Consider the following 24,411-nt stretch of genomic DNA (forward strand, 5'->3'; position numbering starts at 1 on the left):
TCCTTCATGCTACCTTTACAAAGTTAATCACTGTTTTGTTTTTGGGAAAAGACGTGAAATAGATCACCATCAGTTCTGCCTTCTCTACATCATCCATTAGTGTTTCACCATCCCCTCCATGCAGCAGACTTCCTGCTTTGTTGACCTTTCTCTTGCTTGGGGCACAACTGAAATCCTCTCTCATTTTTTTCTCCACTGGCTTTATCCTCTTCAGATCTGAGCTCATTTTGAACTTTAGCCTTCCAAATCTTCTCCCTTCTTATTTATACCCTTCCTTCATGAGTTGCCACTCCTCCAGTTTCTTAGAAATGTCCCCTTGAAATCTTATCCGAAAACTCCTTGTCCAGCTACTCCGGTTTCTTTAGACATCCTCCGCTTTTATTTCTGACACAAACTGTTTGTTATTGTGTCTTCAGTATCGCGCCCTTAAGAAATTCCCATGAGCTCTTTGACTATTTCTGACCATAGGATATGGCACAGTATTTTCTTAAGTTTAGTCTGCTTTTAATGCTCCTATATATGCTGCAGAATAAATAGTTCCACACGGCTTTGGTATATGGTATAAGGTATTTTGAGATGGTATCAATGAGATGTGAGAAGGAATTCTTCTCTGTTCCTTTTCTCCACTTTTATCTCCCTTGACAATGCAATCCTATACATGTTTACTCACGAATGGAATTCAGTGGGGATGTTCTAAGATAACGGGGTATGGTTAATGTTCCTATGTTGCCAGGTCTTAGAATTTAACTGTAATGCAAGGAAGGGATGAGAAACGTTTTTTTTAAGGACTACAATTCCCAGATGTCCCAGCCAGTGTATTATGTTACAAGTGGAAAACATAATGCAAGATTGAACTTAAGTCATGGTATTACAAGGATGCAACTAAATCTTGAACTTCTTGAAAACCAGGTCTTTTATGTTTTGTTCATATGGACATTGTGTTGTCCTTTCTCCTGAAACTTTAAATGGTGCTACAAGACACAACAAGAGTGGTTGCATCTGCCCCCTCAGGGATAACTTGTGTGTGGCCCTTCAGGACCTCTGCCTCCCTTCTATATCCCAGTTTGGGGGGTGGGTGGGAAGAAAAATAATTTGCTCAGAAAAATTCCCTTGTGCCCTCCGTTTTGCCATCGTTACAATTTAAAATGTACATGTTTGTGCACATGTACATTTTACTTATTTATTTATTTATTTATTTATTTATTTATTTATTTATTTATTTATTTATTTATTTATTTATTTATTTTTATATATCCCGCCCAGCTGGTATATTCTACTACTCTGGTCGGTATATGTATATACACAGAGAGACATATTAATTACGGTCCATCAAGTTGGATCTGACTTAGAGCAATCCTTATAGGGTTTTCAAGTTGAGTAAGATGTTTTAGGAGTCATTTTACCAGTTCCACGCCCGCAGTGAGCTTCCACCTCTGAGCAGAAATTCAAACTCAAACATTTTTAGTTCAATTTTTTTAAAGTTAAACTCATTTTTCAGTTAACAAAGCCCAGTACATGACTACTGAATTACATTTTCTAAAGGTGATGGCAATTGATGAGGACAGGAACAACAGCAAGAATAACAGCAAGAACAACGTTAATATATAAATTAACTGCTGTAGCCCTCTGGCCGCCAGCAGATCTGAAGAATGGCCATCAACTTGGCAGAAATCGCCCATCCCTCAGATAAATGATATAGGACATAACCAGGGATCTAGGTTAGTGCCAAACTTCTGCTGATCTCCTTGTTATCCTGGAAGTCGGCTGTTGTTATAACAGCCATTGAATCAAAGTGAAAGACCACATCTGGAATAGGTTTATGGTTGCCATAGTCCACTTCTTCAAATTCTGGCAGCTCAATTAACATACTGTGCAAATTAGATGACATTATTTGCCATTTATTAAAATATACATAGTATGCAAAGTAAAAGCAAGAACAGTTGCATTACTGTTTTCTCAATATGTTTTGGCCTTGGCATGATTTTTATAGTGTCCACTGAGCTCAAGAGCAAGTGAAGTGTAATAGTTAAGAATGCTGGACTTGTAGGAGAAAGGTGCAAATTCAAATCCTATCTTTCTTATGAAGCTTCCTTGGTATACTAAGGCCAGTCAGTACTTCTTAGCCAACTTTAACCTACTGTGCTATTTTCATTGGGTGTCTTTTTCCCCCCTTTTGTCACAAGTTTTATTAACGGCATCCCCCTGCCCCACAAAGATCCATGAAAATTCCTTATAGAGTATGAACTGCTAGATAGCTCAATGGTTTAGGTATCTGCCTGCAGAGCCAGAGAATGGGAGTTCAGTTGACAGGCGCTGGACTCGATGACCCGTTGGGTTCCTTCCAGCTCTGTAGTTCTAAGGCTATTACAAATTAGATCCACAGTAGAGGTAGGCCCTGAAAAAAGAGACAGAGGAGCCAATTAATTTTTTTTTTCAAATTTCCAAAAGTAAATCAGGTTCTCATTGTTTCAGTCTGACTGGGGTCAGTCTAAGAAAAATCAGAATGAAGAGTCCGGGAGCATCATAAAGACTTACCAGTTTTATGTTTTCAGGTTAGGACTGTTTTCTAAAGGATGGAAACTGCTAATCCAGTTTGATGGTGAGATTTAATTCAGATATAACTTCAGGCCATAGTTTAGAAACCATGGTAAATTTTTATCTTTTATCCTTTAAAAAAAAGGGGACTCATAATTTAGAGTTCCTTTTTTAAAAAAACTATTTATTCAGTATTGTAAGTTCCCGCCAGTTTCTGTGGTGCAACAAGCAAAGCAGTTGCTGTAGCAACGGCTTGAATTCAGACCAATTAGAAATCTATAGTGAGCATAATGAGTGGTTTTCTTTCAAACCAGCTTTAAACCTAGTTTCATATTCTAACCTGACAACAACTCATAAACCAAGCTAGCATAGATTCAGACTAATATCAAAGCATAATGCTGCCTTACATCTGCAGTAAGTTGACCGGGTCAAGTTTACCCCTCCCTGAGATTTCAGAGCCAAAGTCTGAGACCAGTGGGAGGCTCTTGCAATGCAACAGCAGCATGTTGTACGAGAAGTAGAAATGTTTCTCTGCCAGCTGACTGTAGAAATGGACACAAGAGACTGTGCTTTCTACCTTACTGTAAATTGCATGAAAAGCCCACATGTATGTTCGCACTGGCTCTCTCCAATGTCCTATCCCCTCATTCCAGATTTTTTTTGGTGCATCAGTATTGTACAAGTACTGTACAATCTTTGCACTGAGAGAGCTCACGCTTATGCCATCTGGGAATGGGTGAAGATGGGGTGCCCAGGCTTTAAAGCCACTTTACATACAAAAATTGACCATTCTCCTCTTCTAGTGTCCTGAGATTTGTCTCCTTGTCTGGAGACTTTGGAATTCCTTAAGACTTCAGTGCCCTGAGACTTTGCAAATCTGTTCTGAACACAAGGAGAATACTGCTTTATAAACTCCTTTAGATGTCTGAACAACTGGTTAATTATGTGTATTTCCTAAAGAATGGCTGTCTACTAGTGTGGTTTGCAGAAGTGTTTTTCAGCTGTGAGGATTGTGTACGTGTAGGACTAAAGGTAGTCTTTATGTAAAGTTTAGCAAAGTGCCCCCTTCTGATAAGGTTATGGAGTGTGAGATATACTGTGGCCTTTGTTCAGCAACAGCTAACCCCTTTGGGAATGCACTCATGACTGAATAACGTGAGTGACCAGACGGCCTGTTTACCATGAGGATGTTAGAAGCTGCTATCTGTTGAAGGCCAATAAGATGATCCATCTCACCCAGTACCCTTTACCTGGACTGGCAGCATCTCAGATACGTTTCCCAAACCTGTTCCCTGGGGATCCAACTTGCAGCGTTCACTTCCAGTGATGTCAGGGCTGCTGCTATTCTTTTCTGGAAAAGGAAGATCGTTTTTTACTTCTCCCGTGGCTGTAGAGAGGAAAGGTTTAAGGCTTTCCTCTGCTCAAAAAACGAAGCAAAATAAATAAAATACATAAAACACAAACACTTTTTCACTGCAAACAACAACAGAAAAAAGGGATTTAATTCATTCAATGCTATATTAAAGAAAAAGCAAAAAGAAGAGAGGTTTGTGAAGCACTGCAGGAAAGTTCCAGTGTGCACCATGACAGGCTATGAAAATACTACGATCTTATTGCGGCTATAGCGTGATGCTTTTTCATTTTTGACTTGAGAGTGCAAGAACACCACGTATCTTTTGTTTAATGTCAAGTGGCTTACAAAGAGGGAAAATTCCCTTGCTCTTACCAAATCTGTAGAAGGGTAGAAACAGCTGTTATAAAGATCCTGTGGTTAAGAGTCGAAAGCATGTTTGTATTGGGGAAACATGATTCAGGAAGAATTCGATGTTAGGGAAAGAGAAAGAGCTGTCAAATACAGTAAATCACAAAACACAGCAGGGGGGTTTGCAAGTTATATGAGATGAGAAGAACTGTCACTGTATGCTTAGGCACTTTCAGCAGTAAAAACTAGGGATGTGTCTGGTGAAATATTTCATATTTCTTTTGTTTTGGAGTGCCAGAACCCTTCAAAACAACTCTAAAAAAACCCAGAAAGTCAAGGCAACAGAGAATCAATCTACAGTACTCCAAAAGTTGGCAATAGTATATGAGATGTAAAATCATTATCAGATTGATGCAGGCACTAATTACAAGACAAAGCCTCTGATATTGCCTACCACCCACTGTTAACCAGTACCAGAGGCCACACAAAGACGTGCTTCAAGCCAAGATATTGTATGAACACCAGTCCTACACAGATAGCAAAAAATACCTTGCTCACTCACTAACCAATCTGAAAAGCAATAAAGCACCTACAAATTAGAGAACAGAAAACAACAGTATTAGTTCAGTGGCAGTGTCATCCACCCAGCACAACAGACCCTTTGGACTCAGGTAGCTCAATAGAAAAGAGTGAAGGAAGTCTCCAGGCACTGCCTGGATGCTTGGCACACACCAAAGCAGCTAACAACAAAAACACTGAACAGTAAAAACAAAAATATTCACTGAAATATGCAGTTCAAGCAGAAGTAATGCACAGTAAATTAACCAAATTAACAATTTTCAGTTAATCAAACAAACTGAGGAAGTTCCTTTTGACACACATATGAGCCCGTGCATAGAGACACACACAGAAAGAAAAACATAGCACACACACACGCACACACACACACACACACACACACACACACAGAGAGAGAGAGAGAGAGAGAGAGAGAGCACTCCCTTTCCCAGAAACCAAGAAAATCAAGCAAGCCACTAAAGGGAGGGGGAATCGAAGCCACTCTCCACCAAAACTTTCTCCCCACCTCCATATGATGCCTTCTCTTTTCTTCTTCTTTGAGCTGAACAGGCAGGAAGGCAGGCCAATCTAGGATTTTAGCAGCACCCAATAATCCCACCCACAAGGAAGGTTGGTGAAACAAAGGGAACTCCTCATAGGGTTCCAACCAATGCAGACACTTTGACGTATTCAAAGTTCCCACTCCATTTAGATGTTCTGATTGGCTGCTGAGTAGAGATGGGCATGAACAGCTGGTTTGGTGGCTCACCCTGTTCCAGCAGGTGCCCACTTAGAGGCAGCACCCAGAGGAAACAGGATGGGATGCTGCTGCCAAAGGTGTGCCTGCTGGAGGAGGTGGGGCGTAGAACTATGAATCAGCTGTGCAGCTGGGAAACAAATTGCTCCGAACCAGTAGTTTGTGCCCATCTCTGCTGCTGACAGCAGCCCTCACAATGCTATTAGATGAAACATTTCCTAGGTAATTTGCCATACAAAGAGTGAAATAAATGTTAAATGAAACAGCAAAACACTAAAGAACATCAAATGTTTATGTACTCCTCTTCCACTAATATGAATTATTCATGTTTTATAGGCACTCTTTTGGGAATCAGTGAAAACAGTGGAAAAAACAGAGAGCCTCTTTCATGTTTTTGTTTCAATAAAACACAGAAGGCCCATCCATAGTTAACGGATTGCTTCTTCTAATGATTGATTACCTATTTCTGCCTTTATAGAAGTAGTTTAGGGTTCTCTCGTTTTATCTTTTAAGTGATAAGCACGACTTGGATCTTAACGCATAACAAATGCTATATTTGGAAAAGGCCCAAGTTCACTAAACTTTTGGGATTCAGCTCAGCATTTACTTTAACACATGCATTTTAAAAGCAGTGTTTTGTACTAATGGTTGGGAGGACTAGTAATAATTGATATTGAATTAGTTTTGCAGTACATTTCCTTCATTTACATTGTTTTGGAGGGCTGTTTTCAGTTTCTTAGCAACCAAATAGCATCATCTTCCATTGCTGGGAAATGGGCTTCATTAGTAGAGGATGGCCAGTGCCTCATACAATACTTTTAATATATAAGGCAATTGGCAGACTAGTTTGTTGATTGCAAATTAATTATGAATCATGAATAAATGCACAGCTTCAAAACCTGAGCTGATTTTTTTTTGTTTACCTACAGTTGTGTTCAAAATTATTCAACCCCCAATGCTGTAAAGGGGTTTAGGGACTATAGTGTACATTTGGAATTGTATTCAGAATGAAATCCTACAAGGACGTTTTAAAGAACCAAATGCAACTAAAATAACATCAATTGTTTATTTAATACAGTAGTAAATGTTTCTTTTGTGGTTTCTTCATTGCCACAATTATTCAACCCCTTAAAGACTACCACTCTGAAGAAGAGAGGTTCATTCAGGTGTTTTCGATCAGGTATTGAAAACACCTGTGGATGTCACCGAGCACCAATCAAGCATAATAAGCACCAATTAGGCAGCTTTAAAAGGACTGTGATACTCAGCTCCTTCTAGACATTTACTGGTGTGGTTACAAACATGGTGAAGTCAAGAGAATGATCCAGGAAGACAAGAGAAGAGGTGATTTGTCTTCACAGGAAGGGCAATGGCTATAAGAAGATTGCAAAGAAGTTAAACATACCAAGAGACACCATAGGAAGCATCATTCACAAATTCAAGGCAAAGGGCACTGTTGAAATGCTACCTGGTCGTGGAAGAAAGAAGATGCTGACTTCGACTGCTGTGCGCTACCTTAAAGCGTAGAGTGGTGAAAAGTCCCCGTGTGACTGCTGAGGAACTGAAAAAAGATTTGTCAGATGTGGGTATAGAAGTTTCAGCTCAGACAATAAGGCGCACACTGCGTAATGAAGGTCTCCATGCCAGAACCCCCAGGCGCACCCCCTTGCTGTCTCCCAAGAATAAGAAGAGTCGACTGCAGTATGCCAAAAGTCATGTGGGCAAACCACAAAAGTTGTGGGATAGTGTTCTGTGGACTGATGAAACAAAATTAGAACTGTTTGGGCCCATGGATCAACGCTATGTTTGGAGGAGGAAGAACAAGGCATATGACAAAAAGAACACCTTGCCTACTGTGAAGCATGGCGGAGGGTCAATAATGCTTTGGGGCTGTTTTGCTTCTGCAGGTACAGGGAAGCTTCAGCGTGTACAAGGTACCATGAATTCTCTTCAGTACCAGGAGATATTGGATGAAAATGTGATGCAGTCCGTCACACACCTGAGGCTTGGGAGACGTTGGACCTTTCAACAGGACAATGATCCCAAGCATACCTCCAAGTCCACTAGAGCATGGTTGCAGAGGAAAGGCTGGAACATTTTGGAGTGGCCATCGCAGTCACCAGACTTAAATCCGATTGAGAACCTCTGGTGGGACTTAAAGAAAGCAGTTGCAGTGCGCAAGCCTAAGAATTTGACTGAACTGGAGGCTTTTGCCCATGAAGAATGGGCGAAGATACCTGTAGATCGCTGCAAGACACTTGTGTCAAGCTATGCTTCACATTTAAAAGCTGTTATAACTGTAAAAGGATGTTGTACTAAGTACTAAGATTGAATGTCACTTGGGGGTTGAATAAAAACTAATAATGATGTGAGCACAGAAAAGACATTTGTGGTTATTTCATTATAAACTTAAGGTTATATTTCTCTGACCTACAAGTGCCTCTTTCATGTAAATGTAAGCAAGATGACTGAATGATCAAAATCAATGTCAAAATGGCCAAAACATTCAATTTCAGTGGGGGTTGAATAATTTTGAACACAACTGTATGTCCATTAATGGTTCCAGTTAAGTCAACGAGAGATTTTAATTTTTTGTTTCCAACAAAAGAAACATGGCATTGGCGCAATGCTAATTCTTGTTTTGGCCAGAACTGGCTCAAACTTTTAATTTTAATGTCTTGTTATTTTTTTCTTGCCTTTTCAACATAGTTTATGCTCTTCACACTTCTCGTACCTTCAGTGACTGGCTTCTGGGTATGATGGCACAGAGTTAAAAATATACTTAGTGTTTAACAGACAGGCTGTTCTGTTTCCTTGAGTTTCCCATCTCTCGCCCCACTTCCAGACAGAGGCATTAATCTCTTGATCAGACTCTCAGGAGACTGGTGTCTACAATCTTGAGTACACTTACTTGGAAATGAGGTCAACAAAAATTGGTGCTCATAATTCCAAGTAAATGTATTAGATTCGGAGGAGGAAGCAAAGACCACTTTTTTTGTGTGGAAAATTATGTAATCCTTGCTCGTTCAACATTTGATAATGTTACAGACTCAGTTTTGTGTGAAGGGGATTCCTGAGGGAGTAGTTCAAGTTTCGTCTTATCCAGCAATGTGTTTTCTGTAGTCCTGTTTGACGAGGTGATGAAGATCCCAACTGGGTCTACCAGCTGCTGGCTTCCAAAGTGACCTCAGCGTTCCCTTCTTTTCTTGTACAAGGCTTTTTAGTACCGAGACCTTCAGGACTTGGCTGTTAAGAAAAGCAATCCACTAGCCATAGCCCATCTAGCAATTCCAACAGAGGTGAATGATGAAAGAAGGGGAGCTACAGAAAGGTGGGAGGAGGGAAAGTATGTTGTACATAGAAATTGTGTGTGTCTCTGTGTGAGAGAGAAACTGTGTATGTAGATGTACATTGACTGCTGTAGGTATTGTGTGTGTATGTTGTGCTACTCTATTTTCTTTCTGTCTAGCACACCAATGGCATGCCCCCCGCCAAATGTCATCCATAAGAGAATACAATTCTCTCAGTGGTCCCCAACCTTGGCCCTCCAGATGTTCTTGGACTTCAGCTCCCAGAAATCCTGGCCAGCAGAGGTGGTGGTGAAGGCTTCAGTGAGCTGTAGTCTAAGAACATCTTGAGGGCCAAGGTTGGACACCACTGCATGAAATTGTGTTATTCTTTCTCTTGCTATCTACATTCCTTGTAGGGAAGGTGTTTTCAATCTAATTGATAGATAGCTTGAGTTTAGTGTCTGCTGAACATTATGCAAGACTACAATGTGCAGGTTCCTTTCAGCAGTACTTGTAACATGCACACCCAACCCATACCTTCTGTCCTAGGAATCCTGTTACTTAATGCCATGACTTAATCATATGTAAGAAAGCTGTTTCATATGATGCTGGAGTAGAGCTATGTGGATGCCCTGGACTACCAGAAAGCCGAACAAGTGGGTCCTAGAGCAAATCAAGCCTGAACTATCTCTGGAGGCAAAATGGAGGCTGTCATACATTGGCCACATGGTGACAAGGCAAGATAAACTGCTTAAGTCGATAATGTTGGGAAAGGTTGAAGACAGCAGGAAAAGAAGAAGACCAAATATGAGATAGATTGACTCTCTAAAGGAAGCCACAGGCTTGAGTTTAGAAGAACCTATCAGGGCTGTTGAGGACAGAATATTCTGGAGATCTCTCATTCATAAGGTCACCAGAGATCAGAAGCAACTTGACAGCACATAATAACAAGAAAGCTGATCTGGGTGTGTATAAATGAGGTGGGCAAAATGATTGACACTGACCACTTAGATATTTGGTACAGCAGCAAGACTGACCAGAAGGGCCCCTGCTGCCTATCAGTTTTCCTGACCGAAGTGGTCTTCAGTGGGATGCTGGGCAATTCTTCTGGTTGATTTCAATCTTTGCCCCAAGACTCTGATGAATGGACCAGTTCAAAAATGTATGGCCTCTCATGAAAACAGTTACTAGTTGGTCCTACGAGAAAGCAGAATATAACCCTTGAACTGGCCTTTGTCTCAGGGGGTGACAGGGCTGGATTTGAATTTAGTAGGGTTTGTTGCTCTGGTGGTCAGTCTACACCCTGGAAGACATTCAGCGTCTGTGGTGCTAAGATGGTCTTCTCTCAGAGGCTGTAGAAATGGATTTGGTTCCTGCATGTCCCGGAAGATCTTCTAGTACACAGAGTTGATGGTTGGACTTGGAGGTTTGTAATCCTGCCTCTCTGGTGGTGAATGTCACCTTTGTGGGCAAGGTGCTTGTAAAAACCATAGCAACCTATATTCAAGTCAGTGCACTGGCTTTGCCTGTTTATAGATATGGTTAGCTTGGCCACTTTCACCCACATATAGGTAACCTTGAGGCTGGGTTACTGGAAGGCGTTTTGTGTCAGGTGATAGGATAAGGCTTTCCAGATGAACCGACACTGGCTGCCAGTAGGTTTGCCCAAATCTCAGGGCACTGACTGCAGTCTCAGAAAATAGCTGTTCTTCCTGGTGTCTGCAATCAGAGAGACAAGCCTCAGGGTAAGTAATATTGGTGGAAGAGAAAATTTGGGGTTTGTGTGTGGAGTGCTTTACAGACGGTGTAGCAGTCTTCACCCATACTTGGATTTATTGGCTCAGTAAAAGGTGTATGTCTACATATGTACTATGCTTGCCCGATATTGGCACACTTTTTATACGCACACATGCAAAACCAGGCGGAAGGGGCGGGGAGAGAGCCAGTAAGTACGTGAATGTGGACTGACAGTACATTTGGAGCCTTGTTCGGAGTGGAGCTCCAATGCGTGAATCCTCTTGCTGCATGAGCTCTAGCAGCAGTGGCACAGGATTTGGAAGAGGGGCGGGGGAACAATTCCTGTGTGCTGGATGGAGGTGAACACCCCCATAAATTCCAGCAGTGTTGTAGGGCCTGAGAAAATTCTGCTTGGGTGGCTTTAGGTGAGACTGCACAGGATCAACCCCTATAGGTTGCTCTGTGTGTGTGTGTGTGGGGGGGGGGTTTGCCACTTGCCTGGTAGCTGGGGTAGGGGCCTGGCCTGGGTCTCGGCCTTGTTGCCCTATTTCCTGGTTAGCTGAATTCTACTAGATTCTGAGCTCATTGGCTTGTTTTTCTTTCATGTCCATTTCTGTAAGCAGTTGATCCAGAAGCAGGCCCCCAGTCCAGACCCTGCAAACACAGTGATCCACCTCCTAATCCCGGGTCCTGGGCCAATCTCACGGGGTAGGGTGCTGCTGACTTGGATACATACCCTAGAAGGCAGCCTGCCACCGAGCCAGATTTAGGGTGTTATTACTAATCTATGGAGAGCTCCGTCTAGCTCAGGGTCACATTACCTGAAGGATTGTTTGCTCCTGCACCATCCTCCTAGACTGCTATGATTTACAGGAGAGATCCTGCTGTCTGTGTTGTGGCCTGTGTTGCTTCCTTCTCAAAGGGACACCTAGGCAAGCCTTCTCTAGGGTGGTGTTCGCCCTGTGGAATAATCTCTCCTGTGTAAGTACTTCAGGCCTTTGCTCTCAAGTGTTGAAGGCATTTATTGAAAATTTATCTGTTTTAATAACTCAAAGAACCTCATTTTCACTCATGGCGTGAAAATGCTTCTCCCTGTCTCACATGTGATATTCGTTTTATTAGCAGCAGCCTGTCCAGCCGCTGCTTCTGAAGCAGTGTGTCTTAATAAACTATCCAGGAGGAGAAGGGGACGACAGAGGATGAGATGGTTGGACAGTGTCATCAAAGCTACCAATATGAATTTGACCAAACTCTGGGAGGCAGTGGAAGACAGGAGGGCCTGGCGTGCTTTGGTCCATGGGGTCATGAAGAGTCGGACATGACTTAACGAGTAAACAACAACAAACAACCCGCTTCAATAGGATAAAATAAAATTAACTATACATTTAATCTGACAATGGATATAATTCCACTTGTGGAAGCACTTAGCAGTATTTAACTACCTGAATGGGTGTGAAGACAGAAGGGAAGTAGGTAATCCAAAGGTTTTATCTGAAGTTCATGAATTTATATGCATATGGATCAAGATGCTTCTGTATCAGACTTAACGTCTAAAGAACATGAAGATATGGGTCTGCAAAGAAGTTTTCCATTTGCAGACATAAATTATAATACATATTTTTTTGAGGAGGTGCTCCTGTATTTCCAGCAAGAGGCAAAATTGGAGCAATTTTTCACCAAGTTAGGGGGTCTAGATACACATAACATAACATGCCCCTGACATACCATGAGAAATGTAGTGCAGAGTACAGAGTGAAAGCCAGTGTGGCATAAAAGATACTGTAGATTGTTCAATTCAAGAAACCTGGGCTAAAATCCTTGCTGAAGTCAAATAAATGAACTGATTGGAGGCAACGGTAAACCACACCTTGAACATCACAGATATTTGAGAAACTCTGTTAGGATCACTATAATTCAGAAGCTACTTGACCACATAGGCCCTAGAATGCAAGCAGGTTTGTGTTAAGAAAGTACTCAGGCATCCTTGGGCAGGGAGTGAGTATGAAACCAGTTTCTGGTTTGGAAATACTCTTTACTTGTTTACTAATGCTAATCAACAACTAAGGTGAAGCTCTTTGGTGACAGCTAGACGAGTTCTTCACACACATGTGAAACATTTAAGATCCTGTGCCAGAATTTTATGGCTTAGTCCCATGTAGAAACTACATGGTTTCTACAGGGGTCTACTGAATTATGGAATGATGAGTCAACACTTTGTAAATTGATTTAATGAGTCTACACTAGTTACACTCTGTGCAAGTCTTTCACATGCTGGACTATTTTTGTGTAGCACTTCCTTGCCAGCAGTATATCTGGTGCACCACTGCAATATGCCATCTGGCTAAGACCCAAGGTGTTGCACTAAATAGATATCTAGTCCTGAGTTGACTTCCATGTGATTTCCCTCATCCTGCCTCAGTATTCACACAGAAAATATAGAGATCTTAGAAAAACGTCTATTCATATCATTCATTAAGATCCACACTCATCATGTGGCTGTTTAAGTAGGGGCAATCCCCGTGTTGTGTTCAATGTGTGGAGCCTCTTTTTGTGTGAGTGGCATGTAGAATATTTTTTGCTCATGCAGGCTTTGCTTCAGGCCTCAGTGATAAGATCAGTTATGAAAGCCCAGCTTCTGAGGGAGTTATTGACAGAAGCTGAGTATTTGGCGGCACATGACAAAGCAATTAGGTAAATTTAGGGCAACTTTATCATTGTGCATGCAACTGCTGATGTCGACTTGTGTCCTTTTAGTCCCGCTTTATTTGTTCTGATTTTAGTATATGGTGTATTTTAGAAGCAATGAAACCTTCTCTAAGCATTTCAGAAAGCAGCACATGTGCCACTGTTGTATATTAAGTGTTACAAATATAGTTATTAAAAAAGCCTTGTGTGTACAGTGGTGCCTCGACTTACGAACTTAATTGGTTCTGGAACTCTGGTTGTAACTCGAAATGGTCGTAAGTCAAAGCACCATTTCCTATAGGTATGCATTGAAATGCAATTAATTTGTTCCAGCCAAAGGAAAAAATCACCAAAACCCCCACAAAAATCAAACAAACACCAAACACTGCAGGACCCATCGGAAATACGATTAATTCGTTCCAGCCGAAGGGGGGGGGGGAGCAAACAAACTATTCATGACCCTTCGAAAATGCAAAAAAGCAAAGCAGAAAGCAAACAACCCCCCCAAGACCCATCAGCAATGGGAAAAAATCCCCAAAAGCAAACAAACCCTTCAAGACCCATCAGAAATCGGGGGAAACCCTAAAAAGCAAACAACCCCCCAAGACCCATCGGAAATGGGGGGGGAAAAACCAAAAAGCAAACAACGCCCCAAGACCCATCGGAAATGGGGAAGAATCCCAAAAAGCAAACAAACACTACAAGACCCATCAGAAATGGGGGGAAACTCCTAAAAGCAAACAACCCCCCCAAGACCCATCAGAAATGGGGGGGAAACAAAACAAAAAGCAAACAAACGCCACAAGACCCATCGGAAATGGGGGAAAAACACCAAAAAGCAAACAAACCCTGTAAGATCCATCACAGCATAGAAACATAATCCCACCACCCAGCCCAAAACGATGCTGCAAAACCCACCCAGAACAGTTTTTAAAAAGCAGAAAGCATTACCTTACCGTACCAGCCAATCTGAAGCCTCCTTCCATCACACTCACTCTAACCATTGGGGCGAAAGAGCTACAAAGAAACAGTCTCTTTGCCTACCAACGGTTAGCAATTTGAATTCCCCACCTTTCCCCTCTGCCTTTTTCTGTTCGTAACTAGAAGCTCTGGGCACAAGTCGAAGCAAAATTTTTTGGCTAGAGCTGGTCATAACTCAAAATGGTCGTATGTTGGGACGTTCGTAAGTCGAGGCACCACTATAATGTGAAAATTAGATCTATTACTGGTAAACTATCAGCTTATTTTAGAAAGTGAGCCTGTAATACTTTTGTGGTAAACCACTCAGCCTTTTCAGTTCCCTTGCCTGGGATTAACAAATAGTGGTCTTTTCTCTTCCAAAACAATGGCTGCTTTTCTGTTGCTGGGTTGTTGTTGTTTTGGAAGTGAATCCAAACTCTCGTTTACTAACCCCTTCTGCCAACTACTTCTAATCTTTTGTGTGTCATGCCTGCTAGGTTCAATTTCTTCTTCTACTGTGGGGCAGAGATTGGAAAAATTACACTAGGACACTCTTATTTTTAATATTTTCAGACGTTATGAGCATAATATGATAGTCCCTGGGCTGCCTGGAAGGACTCGTGCTAGCACACATTTAATACAATGATACCTCAGGACCATCCCTTTGAAATTTGCTGTGAGAAAAAGCTATCAGTTGGGTGCCTGGGATTTATCAGATCAAATTAGGAATGGCAGGTGGTGTCCATTCTGGCTGATGTTGGTACTGAATTATGACAAAGAGGCCAGTTTTCCAGTGGAGGAGAATTTAGATGCTCCACTTGCAAAAATAAAAGCAAGCTATGAATTTTTGCTATGAATTTGACTTAAAATTCACAACTGGCTTTGCTTTTGCTGCAGTGATGGCAAGAATTTTACTAGTGCTTGTATATGTCTCCTTGTAACTTGCTGAAGATAATTGATCATTAATTAGCCACAATTAGCTGCACCAAGTTATGCAGCTCCTACACAGACACCAATAGGATTCTAGCCAATGCAGAATCTCAGATTCCCTTTGGTCTCCGAGCCAAATGTCCGTCCGTATTTGCTATTTCTCTCTACTGTGTCACAACTGGGACAGAATAGGGACATAAAAGCCCTGGAGATCTGCTTTTTTGCCCCTTCCCCTTTACAACCTTTCTCTCCTGCTAAAAGGCACAAAATTTGCCATGCCTTGCCAAGGGCATGGCGTTTGCGTATTGGACGACAGAGATGCCTCTGTGTTCTGCAAAAATCCTTTTAATGACTTTTGTAAACATGTCCATTGTACATTCAGTTATTTTTCTGAGAGGACAGTGGATTGCATACCCACTCTATTTGCTTGTTGTTGTTGTTGTTGTTGTTGCTTAAAGGTCAAGATACTTCAGACCAAGCAAAGCTGGGCCCTGTGGAACTGACAGTGATGATAACTGTGCCAGTCTGTGTCTTGTCTGTAGCTTTAATGCTGACTGTGTACACCTGTCAAAGCCACCACTGCAGATTCAGGAAGAAAAGGAGGCCAAATATTGAAGAACCTCTCTCTGAATGCAACTTGGTGAATCCAGGGAAGACGCTCAAAGATTTAATTTTTGATATGACGACATCAGGCTCTGGATCTGGTACGTGTGTATGTGCTACCAATTGGAATGTACAGTACCTAGACATATACATTTTGATTAACCATGTATATAACAGCAAGGCATAGTGATGCCATGGGGATTTGTGTGAAGATGCCTGCTGCATAGTTGCCTGTTGTGTTTACATTATCTGGAGATGACATGGGAACTGGCACAACATTGCTTCTTTCCATAGTGCTCCTGAGTTGTGAGAAAATAATGTTTTCTCAGAATCATGTGACGCAGGACCACATGTGTTTTTTTTTCCTTTGACAAAATTGCTTCTCCTGCTGAAAAGGAATAATGAAATTCTTCACTATATTAATTATTACCCTGTATTTCTGTGTTTAATGTAATCAAGGCAGTTTATGGTAAAAATAAGGTAAAAATACAGTGTAATGCAATATAAAGCAAAAGATATCATATAAAGTGTTTGGTATAAACATTTAAAAACTCATGAAATAGTGCCGTGTGTCCACAGGGTTGAACAGGTTCATAAACCTTACAGTATTGTGTTTCATTACCATTAAAATGGGCTGAAATGTGAATATAGTTATTAAAAAAGCCTTGTGTATAATGTGAAAATAAGATCTATTATTGATAAACTGTCAGCTTATTTTAGAGAGTGAACCTGTAATCCTGTGTATTTGTGTGGTAAACCACTCAGCCTTTTCAGTATATTAGTTCAGTATACTATTTTGCAACCACACAGTAAAGAAGCTTTACAACTTGTCATGAAGAATCAGTACTGTGTATTGTTGGGAACAGTTGTGGTAAAGATCTTTGTTTGGTAAGGTAAAAACCACATTTGGGCATCTAAAAATACACTAATATTGCTTATTAGATGTGCATTTAGGAATGTGAATGAAACTCTCCAGAAGATGTATGTCTTTCCTGAACAAAACAAATAAATGACAGGAATATAGATAAATTTGATGCTACTTAGAATCTCTGAGGTACCATGTGGAAAAACATACCTTGACATTAAAAAAATGGCTGAAAATGTGACAGTCGCTCCGAGGTCAGTGATGGCTCTCAGAAACCTTTATGTGCTTTCAGCATATTCTGCTTATCTCTCTACTGAAAAATTAAAATTGCTATATCTGACCATAAGCCAAATATGGAAGAGGTTTATGACTGTAAAACTATAGCAACCAATGCCTCTGCCTCATTTCCAGACTCTTCTGTGTATGTCTGTGAAAGGCCAATGTTTCTGGCTCCAAACACCAGGGTCACTTTAACAACTCCTGAGTGTTTCCTGAGCCAAAATGTTTACATCTGTTTTGAAATAAGAATAGATTTCAGTCCGTCTTCTTGCTTAACACCATGCTTTATGGGAACTGAAAGCAGGGACTGAAATCTTATTTCTGCTTATGCCATATGCTCTGAGAGCTCTACTATTATGCACAGCTGCTCTTACAGTTGGAGGAGTTTTGATGATACCATTTGACTTTCTCAGGCAGACTCTTACAGGGCCACTTCATTTTCAGCCATTAGGAGAAATATGAAAAACAAGAGGGGGGAAAAATCTCTCATTCCTCCCGTCACCCCACCAAAACCTTAGGGGGAAATTTTTCATATATCATCCATGTGATGGGAGGGGGGGGTCTTATCATCTCTAGGTACCAGTCCGGGGACTGTGAGGCTATATAATATTATCACTACAAATTTAAAATAATCAAGGGTTAAAACTGTGGCAAACGTGATCATTTACCTGTGGGTTAGCCTGTGGAGGTTCAGGTAAATTTTGCTCTTGTGGTGTAATGTGATCCAAGGACCGCTACTTGGATATAAAAGAAAGGGGAAATAAAAGTATTTACTGTAAAGGCTTGTCCAGGGCTGTAGGAGGAGGCTAATTATGAATATTCATCTAGAGCAGTGGTTCTTAACCTTTGTTACTCGGATGCTTTTGAACTGCAACTCCCAGAAACCCCAGTCAGGACAGCTGGTGGTGAAGGCTTCTGGGAGTTGCAGTCCAAAAACACCTGAGTAACCCAAGGTTAAGAACTAGTGATCTAGAGCAATGGTTCCCAACCTTGGGTAACCCAGGTGCTCTTGGACTGCAATTCCCAGAAGCCTTCACCACCAGTTGTGCTGACTGAGGTTTCTGGGAGTTGCAGTTCAAAAGCATCCGAGTAACAAAGGTTAAGAACCACTGCTCTAGATGAACACCTGGATTACCCAAGGTTGAGAACCACTGATCTAGAGAGACAATGTCAAACGTGGAAACTGAGGTGGTGCAACTAGGCGGATGGTTCCCCCTCCCCATTTTCAGCATGAATGGTATGTGGCCTAAAGTATCCATGCTTATTCCCAAACATTAGGGTAAACCTGTGCAACAATAATGCATTGAACAGATTGCCATGCCTTTTCCACATAATCTTGCTTGATGAGCTGGATCCCCTTCTTTCCACACAGCTGATAATATCTGTAAATTTGTCAGAATAAAACATTGCATATATATTGACAACATTGTTCCTCTTCAGCCAGCGATGGGGATTTTCTTATGATTTCAGTTTTTTTCTGTAAATACCTTTGGCATTTCTGTGAAGCTTGGAGTGCCACTCTGCACAAGATGCTTCTTTTTTGTTTCATGATAGGCTCCAGTTCTATCAGCTCCTGTCAACGGCGTTGGCTAAGAGAGGTCATAGAATTGAAGAGCAACTGAGTTCTTTCAGAAGCAATAAGATCTTATCATTGGTATTAATGATGTGGGTTTCACAAATCGAAGTTGATTTCTGTGTACATATTGTTAATGTAGCGGAAAGACAACACTTCTTGGTTTCTAAGAAGCATTGCATACATGAATGTTTCATAACTCCTGCATTTCTCTTACTAGGGCTACCCCTTCTTGTTCAAAGAACAATTGCAAGAACCATTGTTCTTCAGGAAATAGTAGGAAAAGGTCGATTTGGTGAAGTCTGGCGTGGCAAATGGTGCGGAGAAGACGTAGCTGTGAAGATCTTTTCCTCGAGAGATGAAAGGTCATGGTTTCGTGAAGCAGAAATCTATCAGACAATTATGCTGAGGCATGAAAATATCTTGGGTTTTATTGCCGCTGATAACAAGGGTATAGTGCTTCCAAACAGTTTCACAATGTTTGTCCTGTGCTGGCTTAGTCCAGTGGAATTATTTTTCTTGGAGAGGGGGGGAAAAACAATTCATGGAAAAAATAGAAATATATAACTCTATTTGTAGAACAGATTAGGAAAGCCTGATTTATGATTACTTGGGGACATTGTGCCTTGTGATACTGTTACAAACTGCCCAGAACCAGCCCTAATATTAGGCAGAATGGTTTAAGCATAGCTACTAGGAGTGGCATTGCCAGCTTCCTAGGAAGCTCCTCCTCCTGATGATGAATGCCTTGGTAGTTTCCTTTTGACTGATGCCAGAGCTGCATCTGACACATAACTCATCCTGGGCACCATAAAATATCAGATGCAGAAAATGAATATCCCATTGCCATTGTTGAAGAAAGATTCAGCACTCAGCCCAGTTGGCTTCTCTACATGGAATGGTGAAGGGATGCCATCTTGTCATTTGTCCCTAGCCAAAAACAGAATATTTTTGGGCCAACCCTGAAACTTCCAGGCAATCCTGGAAGTGTCAATGCATATGAGCCCAACTGCCAGCTGGAGGCCCTTTTTGCATTGCCTTCACCAGTAGAGGTCAGGAGGTTACTGGAGGGAAGGCTTTCTTGGTGGTTGTGTTCTAACGGTGAAATCCCTTCCATCTATTGCCTTTCTTATTGTCTTTTAGACACCAGATAGAGTCTATCCTGTATATGTGAAGTTCTGGCAAGTAATGTGTCCTGTTTTTCTTGTTGGTTCCTCCTGCAACCCTCCTCTGTCTATTATGGTGGTGGGTTTTTAACGCAGTTCTAGACACCGATTGTGGTACTGGATGAGTGAATAAATGATTGCACCCTCTGCCTATCAGGTGCTGAGGGTCCTGTATGATAAAACGATTAGTTCACAGAAAAATCAAGGAACTTAGGAATAAAATGAAAAGCCTGTCTAATACAATTAGAAAGTGTAGAGGAAAAAAGAATGCCAAAATATCATCCAGCATGAAAAGTAAAAACAGAGCAAAACAGTCCTCGTTGCCCATCTGAAACAAAAGAGCAAAGGAGCCATTTCACTTCCTTCAGGTGGAAGTTCCACAATCTGGGTGCTGTTACTGAAAAGGACCTGTGTCTTCAGAAGGTGGGGTATATAACAGATACTCTTAAGGTACCTCTTTTTATTTCTGTAATGGTATACAGCTTGCACATGCACACACATGCTTGATTTTAATGGTTTTTAAAATAAGGAAAATAAATACCTTCCTTTTTAAAAAATAAATAAATAAAAGGACACCAATTATTTTGGACACCTGCACATCCCCTATGGATAACAAAGGCACATCCACAGATTTGCCAAGATATTGTGTAGGCTCGTTTGTGTGAATGGCACTGCTCTCAGAGGCATTGTGCCTCTCTTCTGTTGTTCCTTAATGTTAACCTAGGCATATGCCTCTCTCCACAGATAATGGAACCTGGACTCAGCTGTGGCTTGTTTCTGAATACTACGAGCAAGGCTCTTTGTTTGACTACTTAAACAGTAACACTGTGACAGCTGATGGGATGATTAAACTGACCTTTTCGATAGCAAGTGGCCTTGCACATCTTCACATGGAGATTGTTGGCACCCAAGGTACAGACTTTTCTATGCAGATGCCTTCACACTAAACTCACTTTAAGTGGAAGCAGAGCTTGACTCAAATGGAAAATGGGTGACAAGCAATGCCAGCCCTACCATTAGGCAGTGTAGTGCTGGAGGAGAAAGAGTTGTCTGCTTGGATAGCTTCCTGAGCCAGGCTACCAGCTTCTTGTGCAATGGAGGTTGGTGTTCCATGGCGAGCACTGAAGAAAGATTCCACTGCCAATCCCATTGACTTTTGTACATGAAATGAGAGAGGGCACAAGTTTAGTTCTTTTGCCTTGGGCAACAGTAGATGACAAGGCAATAAAAGTCTACTGTGACTTCATCTCATCTCTTGGAATATTTGGTTGTCTGATTCAGCAGGGCATAATCCAGATCCTCAGGCTGATTAAGAGGTCTGTAGTAGACCCCCACTGTTGTGTCACCGATATTTCTCTCTCCGGTGTTTACCCAAATTGCTCTTGACCATTGTTCCATGCTCCAACGCATGGATCTCCTCCCAGATGTTCTACAAATATTGGTGTTAATTTCTCAAGAGTAATTTCAGTACGTACGAAATGAGCAATGCATTTAGTAGTTACTGAATCCATTTATAATATAATACAGTGGTGCCTCGCTTAGCGATTGCTTCGTTTAACGATGTATTCGCTTTGCGATGGGTTTCTTTGAGGAAATTTCCCCATCGTTTAACGATGTTCTCTGTGGGGGAATTTCACTTAACGATGTCCGTTTTTGCTCCTTTAAAAGTGTCCGTTCAATGGATTTAAATGGGGAAAACAAAAAATCACCAAAAATTAACGAAGACTCAGAACAAAGCCAAACTAAGTGTGCATAGGTTTAACAAGGTGCACTACCGAATCCAAGCATTTAAAACAGGTTTCAAACATTTTAAGACACTTAAAAATGAGCGAAAACAGACATCGGAAAGCCATTCAAAAGCACTGAAGCCGGCTTCAGTGCTTTTGAATGGCTTTCCCTTGGGGGAAACATTGTTTCACTTAGCGATGTTTCCTATGGGGATTTTTGCTTAAGGATGGCAATCCGTTCCCATTGGAATGGATTAACCAGTTTTCAATGCATTCCTATGGGAAACGGTTTTTCGCTTAACGATGTTTTCCCATAGCGATGTTTTTTTTGGAATCAATTAACATCATTAAGCTGTATAATAATTTTTAAAATGAATGTGGCAGAGTGCTGCAAGCAGAATCAAAGCTTGGAAAGTAAGTGTAATGAAACCTTAAAGCCATCCATAACTGAGCAGTGGTAAGATGATGTTATGGACTTCAGCTTCTTGTATTTTTAGAAGTAACTTTTGAAACTCTGCTTTTACTATTTTATTATTGAATCAAGTTAAATTCTTGAGGATAGTTGGGGGAAGACAATATTGGTTTTAGAACAGAAGCAAGAAAGTACTGTAAGCAGAAGGCATTTATGTGAAGTTTGTGGTTTATATTCATTTAGCCCATGCTGAAATACTAAACATATGCTTTTGTTGTACTGTAGTTAAGATAGCAGAATGGCTCAATATATCAGTTGTAAAAATACAGCAGGAGATATGTTGATTGTGCAAAATATTTTGTATTTTGCAGGCAAGCCAGCTATTTCGCACAGAGACCTCAAATCTAAAAATATTTTAGTCAAAAAAAATGAAACCTGTGCCATTGCTGACCTGGGACTTGCTGTTAAGCATGACTCTGTGTTAAACACCATTGACATACCTCAGAATCCTAGAGTGGGGACCAAGAGGTAAGGCAGCAGGTTTAAAAATATATCAAAATAGTATCTTCCTTTCATGTATTGCGTGCCTGTGGAAGGTTGAGCTGAAAACTTAGTTTGTAATTGGCCTTTTTCTGTACCCTGTTTCCCCAAAAATAAGACCTAACCTGAAAATAAGCCCTAGTATGATTTTTCAGGATGCTCATAATATAAGCCCTACCCGAAAAATAAGCCCCAGTTAAGTGAAACCCTGCCCTCCACCATTGTGCAGCAACCAGAAGATGACATGACTGTAAAATTAATTGTTAAAATTGTAATTCTATGATTTTATATTTTATATCGTTCTGTTTTTATCTATGTAAAACTGTGTATATGTTAAATTGTTTTTATCTTGTTTGTTGTGAGCCGTCCAGAGTAGACTGTGTCTAGATGGGCGGCATATAAATGCAATAAATAAATAAATAAATATAATAAAATAAAACATCCCTTGAAAATAAGCCCTAATGTGTTTTTGGAGCAAAAATTAATATAAGACCCTGTCTTATTTTCAGGGAAAGACAGTAAAATGTGCCCATTTGTTTCTATGAAAGTCCAGGGACCTGTTAAAGACAGTGAAAATGTTTCACAGCCCCACTGGCCTCACTCTGACTTTGCATTGTGATATTGTCACAAAGTGAAACCAGAGTGTATTCCTGGACAAACTAGTGAGAAATGCAATACCAACGGCTGTTACATACAATGGTTCCAGTGTGAACCCTCCGTTTGCATTGCTCTTGTATATCTGAGTTTCTTCAGATCAAATGATAGCATTGTACTAAATGTGTGCTTTGATTTTGCATGGTTCCTCTCTCTTTTCTCTTTTAAAATAGTACCTGTGAGCAGATAGAAAAATCAGGATAGGGATCCCATGGTGTTCATCCATCCCCTTACATTTGAGTCCCAGGCTTCTTCCATCCCCAAAGCTGCATTTTGCCTCCAGAGGGGAACAGGCATAGGTGGCAAAAGTTGCCTTCCTTCTTACACAAACTGCAGCATCATCAAAGCAGTTTTCTTTAGAACTGGGAAATGAGGGTAAAAGGTTAATTCCTTCTCCCCAAGCTATAGTCTTGAAGATGATCAGCAGCAACACTACAGGTTGCTCTTTGAGAGGCAGGCAGGCAGGCAGACCAACAGCCAGACCAATAAGGAGCTGATATGTGGCTTCATTTGCATTGTTTATTACAGTGCACAAATGGTTTCTAACTCTTGCTTTAATTGATCTTATTTGAAGCCTTTTCCACATTATGATTGCTAGTCTAGACTGAACAAGGTGAAGAAGCAAGCTGGCCCCACCCTAGTGAAGATAGGATCTGTTCTGACTTTTCTTGAACATTCATAGGTCAGGATAGGGACCAGCCAGAACCTCTGCACCCCACTCTTATATGCATACAGTGGGGTCTTGACTTGAGAACTTAATCCGTATTGGAAGGCGGTTCTCAAGTCAAAAAGTCTGTAAGTCAAGTCTCCATTGACCTACAGTGCATTGAAAACCGATTAATCCCGTAACAGGCCGTTTTTGTTCCATTTTGTTTTTTTTCTGGTCTGTAAGTCAAATCTCAGTCTGCAAGTCAAACCTAAATTTTGTAGCCAGAGAAGTCTGTAACTCAAAAAGTCTGTAAGTCAAGCCGTCTGTAAGTCAAGGGTCCACTGTAGTTATGCAAATTATTTGCAAGAAAAGGAATGGGGTTCAATTTCTAAGTCTTTGCAGTTATGTGCCATCATGTCACGTCTGACTTGCAGCAATCCTAATAGGATTTTTGAGGTGTGTGAGGTGTTCATGGTGTGGTTTTACCATTGCCACTAACTCCCACCTCACCCTAAGTGAGTTTCCAGGGATGAGCAGAGATTGAATCCAGCTCTCCTGAATCCTTGTCTGTTATTCAACCTCCTAATCCTTGTTACCTATGTAAGCATGCTGTTTCCTCTGCTGTGATAAATATATGAGTTGAAGCACCTTTTTCATTGGAAGGTATATGGCTCCAGAAATACTCGATGATACAATGAACATGAATATCTTTGAGTCCTTCAAGCGTGCAGATATTTATTCTCTCGGGCTGGTGTACTGGGAGATATCGCGCAGATGCTCAGTTGGAGG

General features: G+C 41.0%; 1 protein-coding gene and 1 long non-coding RNA gene across 3 annotated transcripts in view; one reads left to right on the forward strand and one right to left on the reverse strand.

Moving 5' to 3' along the window:
• Positions 1-24,411, forward strand: part of ACVR1C (activin A receptor type 1C) — a 63,182-nt gene that overhangs the window by 32,605 nt on the left and 6,166 nt on the right. Inside the window, exons 3-7 of one of the 2 annotated variants that reach the window (XM_078376391.1) lie at positions 15,697-15,858; positions 18,695-18,925; positions 20,385-20,552; positions 22,151-22,307; positions 24,286-24,410. In XM_078376391.1, coding sequence (XP_078232517.1) covers positions 15,697-15,858; positions 18,695-18,925; positions 20,385-20,552; positions 22,151-22,307; positions 24,286-24,410 — 843 coding nt within the window. Of the gene's footprint in view, positions 1-15,612; positions 15,859-18,694; positions 18,926-20,384; positions 20,553-22,150; positions 22,308-24,285; position 24,411 lie in introns of both variants that reach the window. The other variant, XM_020801156.3, reaches the window with a different exon arrangement.
• Positions 112-6,378, reverse strand: LOC144583152 (uncharacterized). Its single transcript, XR_013536793.1, has 2 exons — positions 3,786-6,378; positions 112-2,395 (listed from the first exon to the last, which is right to left on the reverse strand). It is a non-coding gene; the product is annotated as an uncharacterized LOC144583152 (long non-coding RNA).

The sequence above is a fragment of the Pogona vitticeps genome, chromosome 1 (assembly GCF_051106095.1).
Source record: "Pogona vitticeps strain Pit_001003342236 chromosome 1, PviZW2.1, whole genome shotgun sequence".
Taxonomy (NCBI): domain Eukaryota; kingdom Metazoa; phylum Chordata; class Lepidosauria; order Squamata; family Agamidae; genus Pogona; species Pogona vitticeps.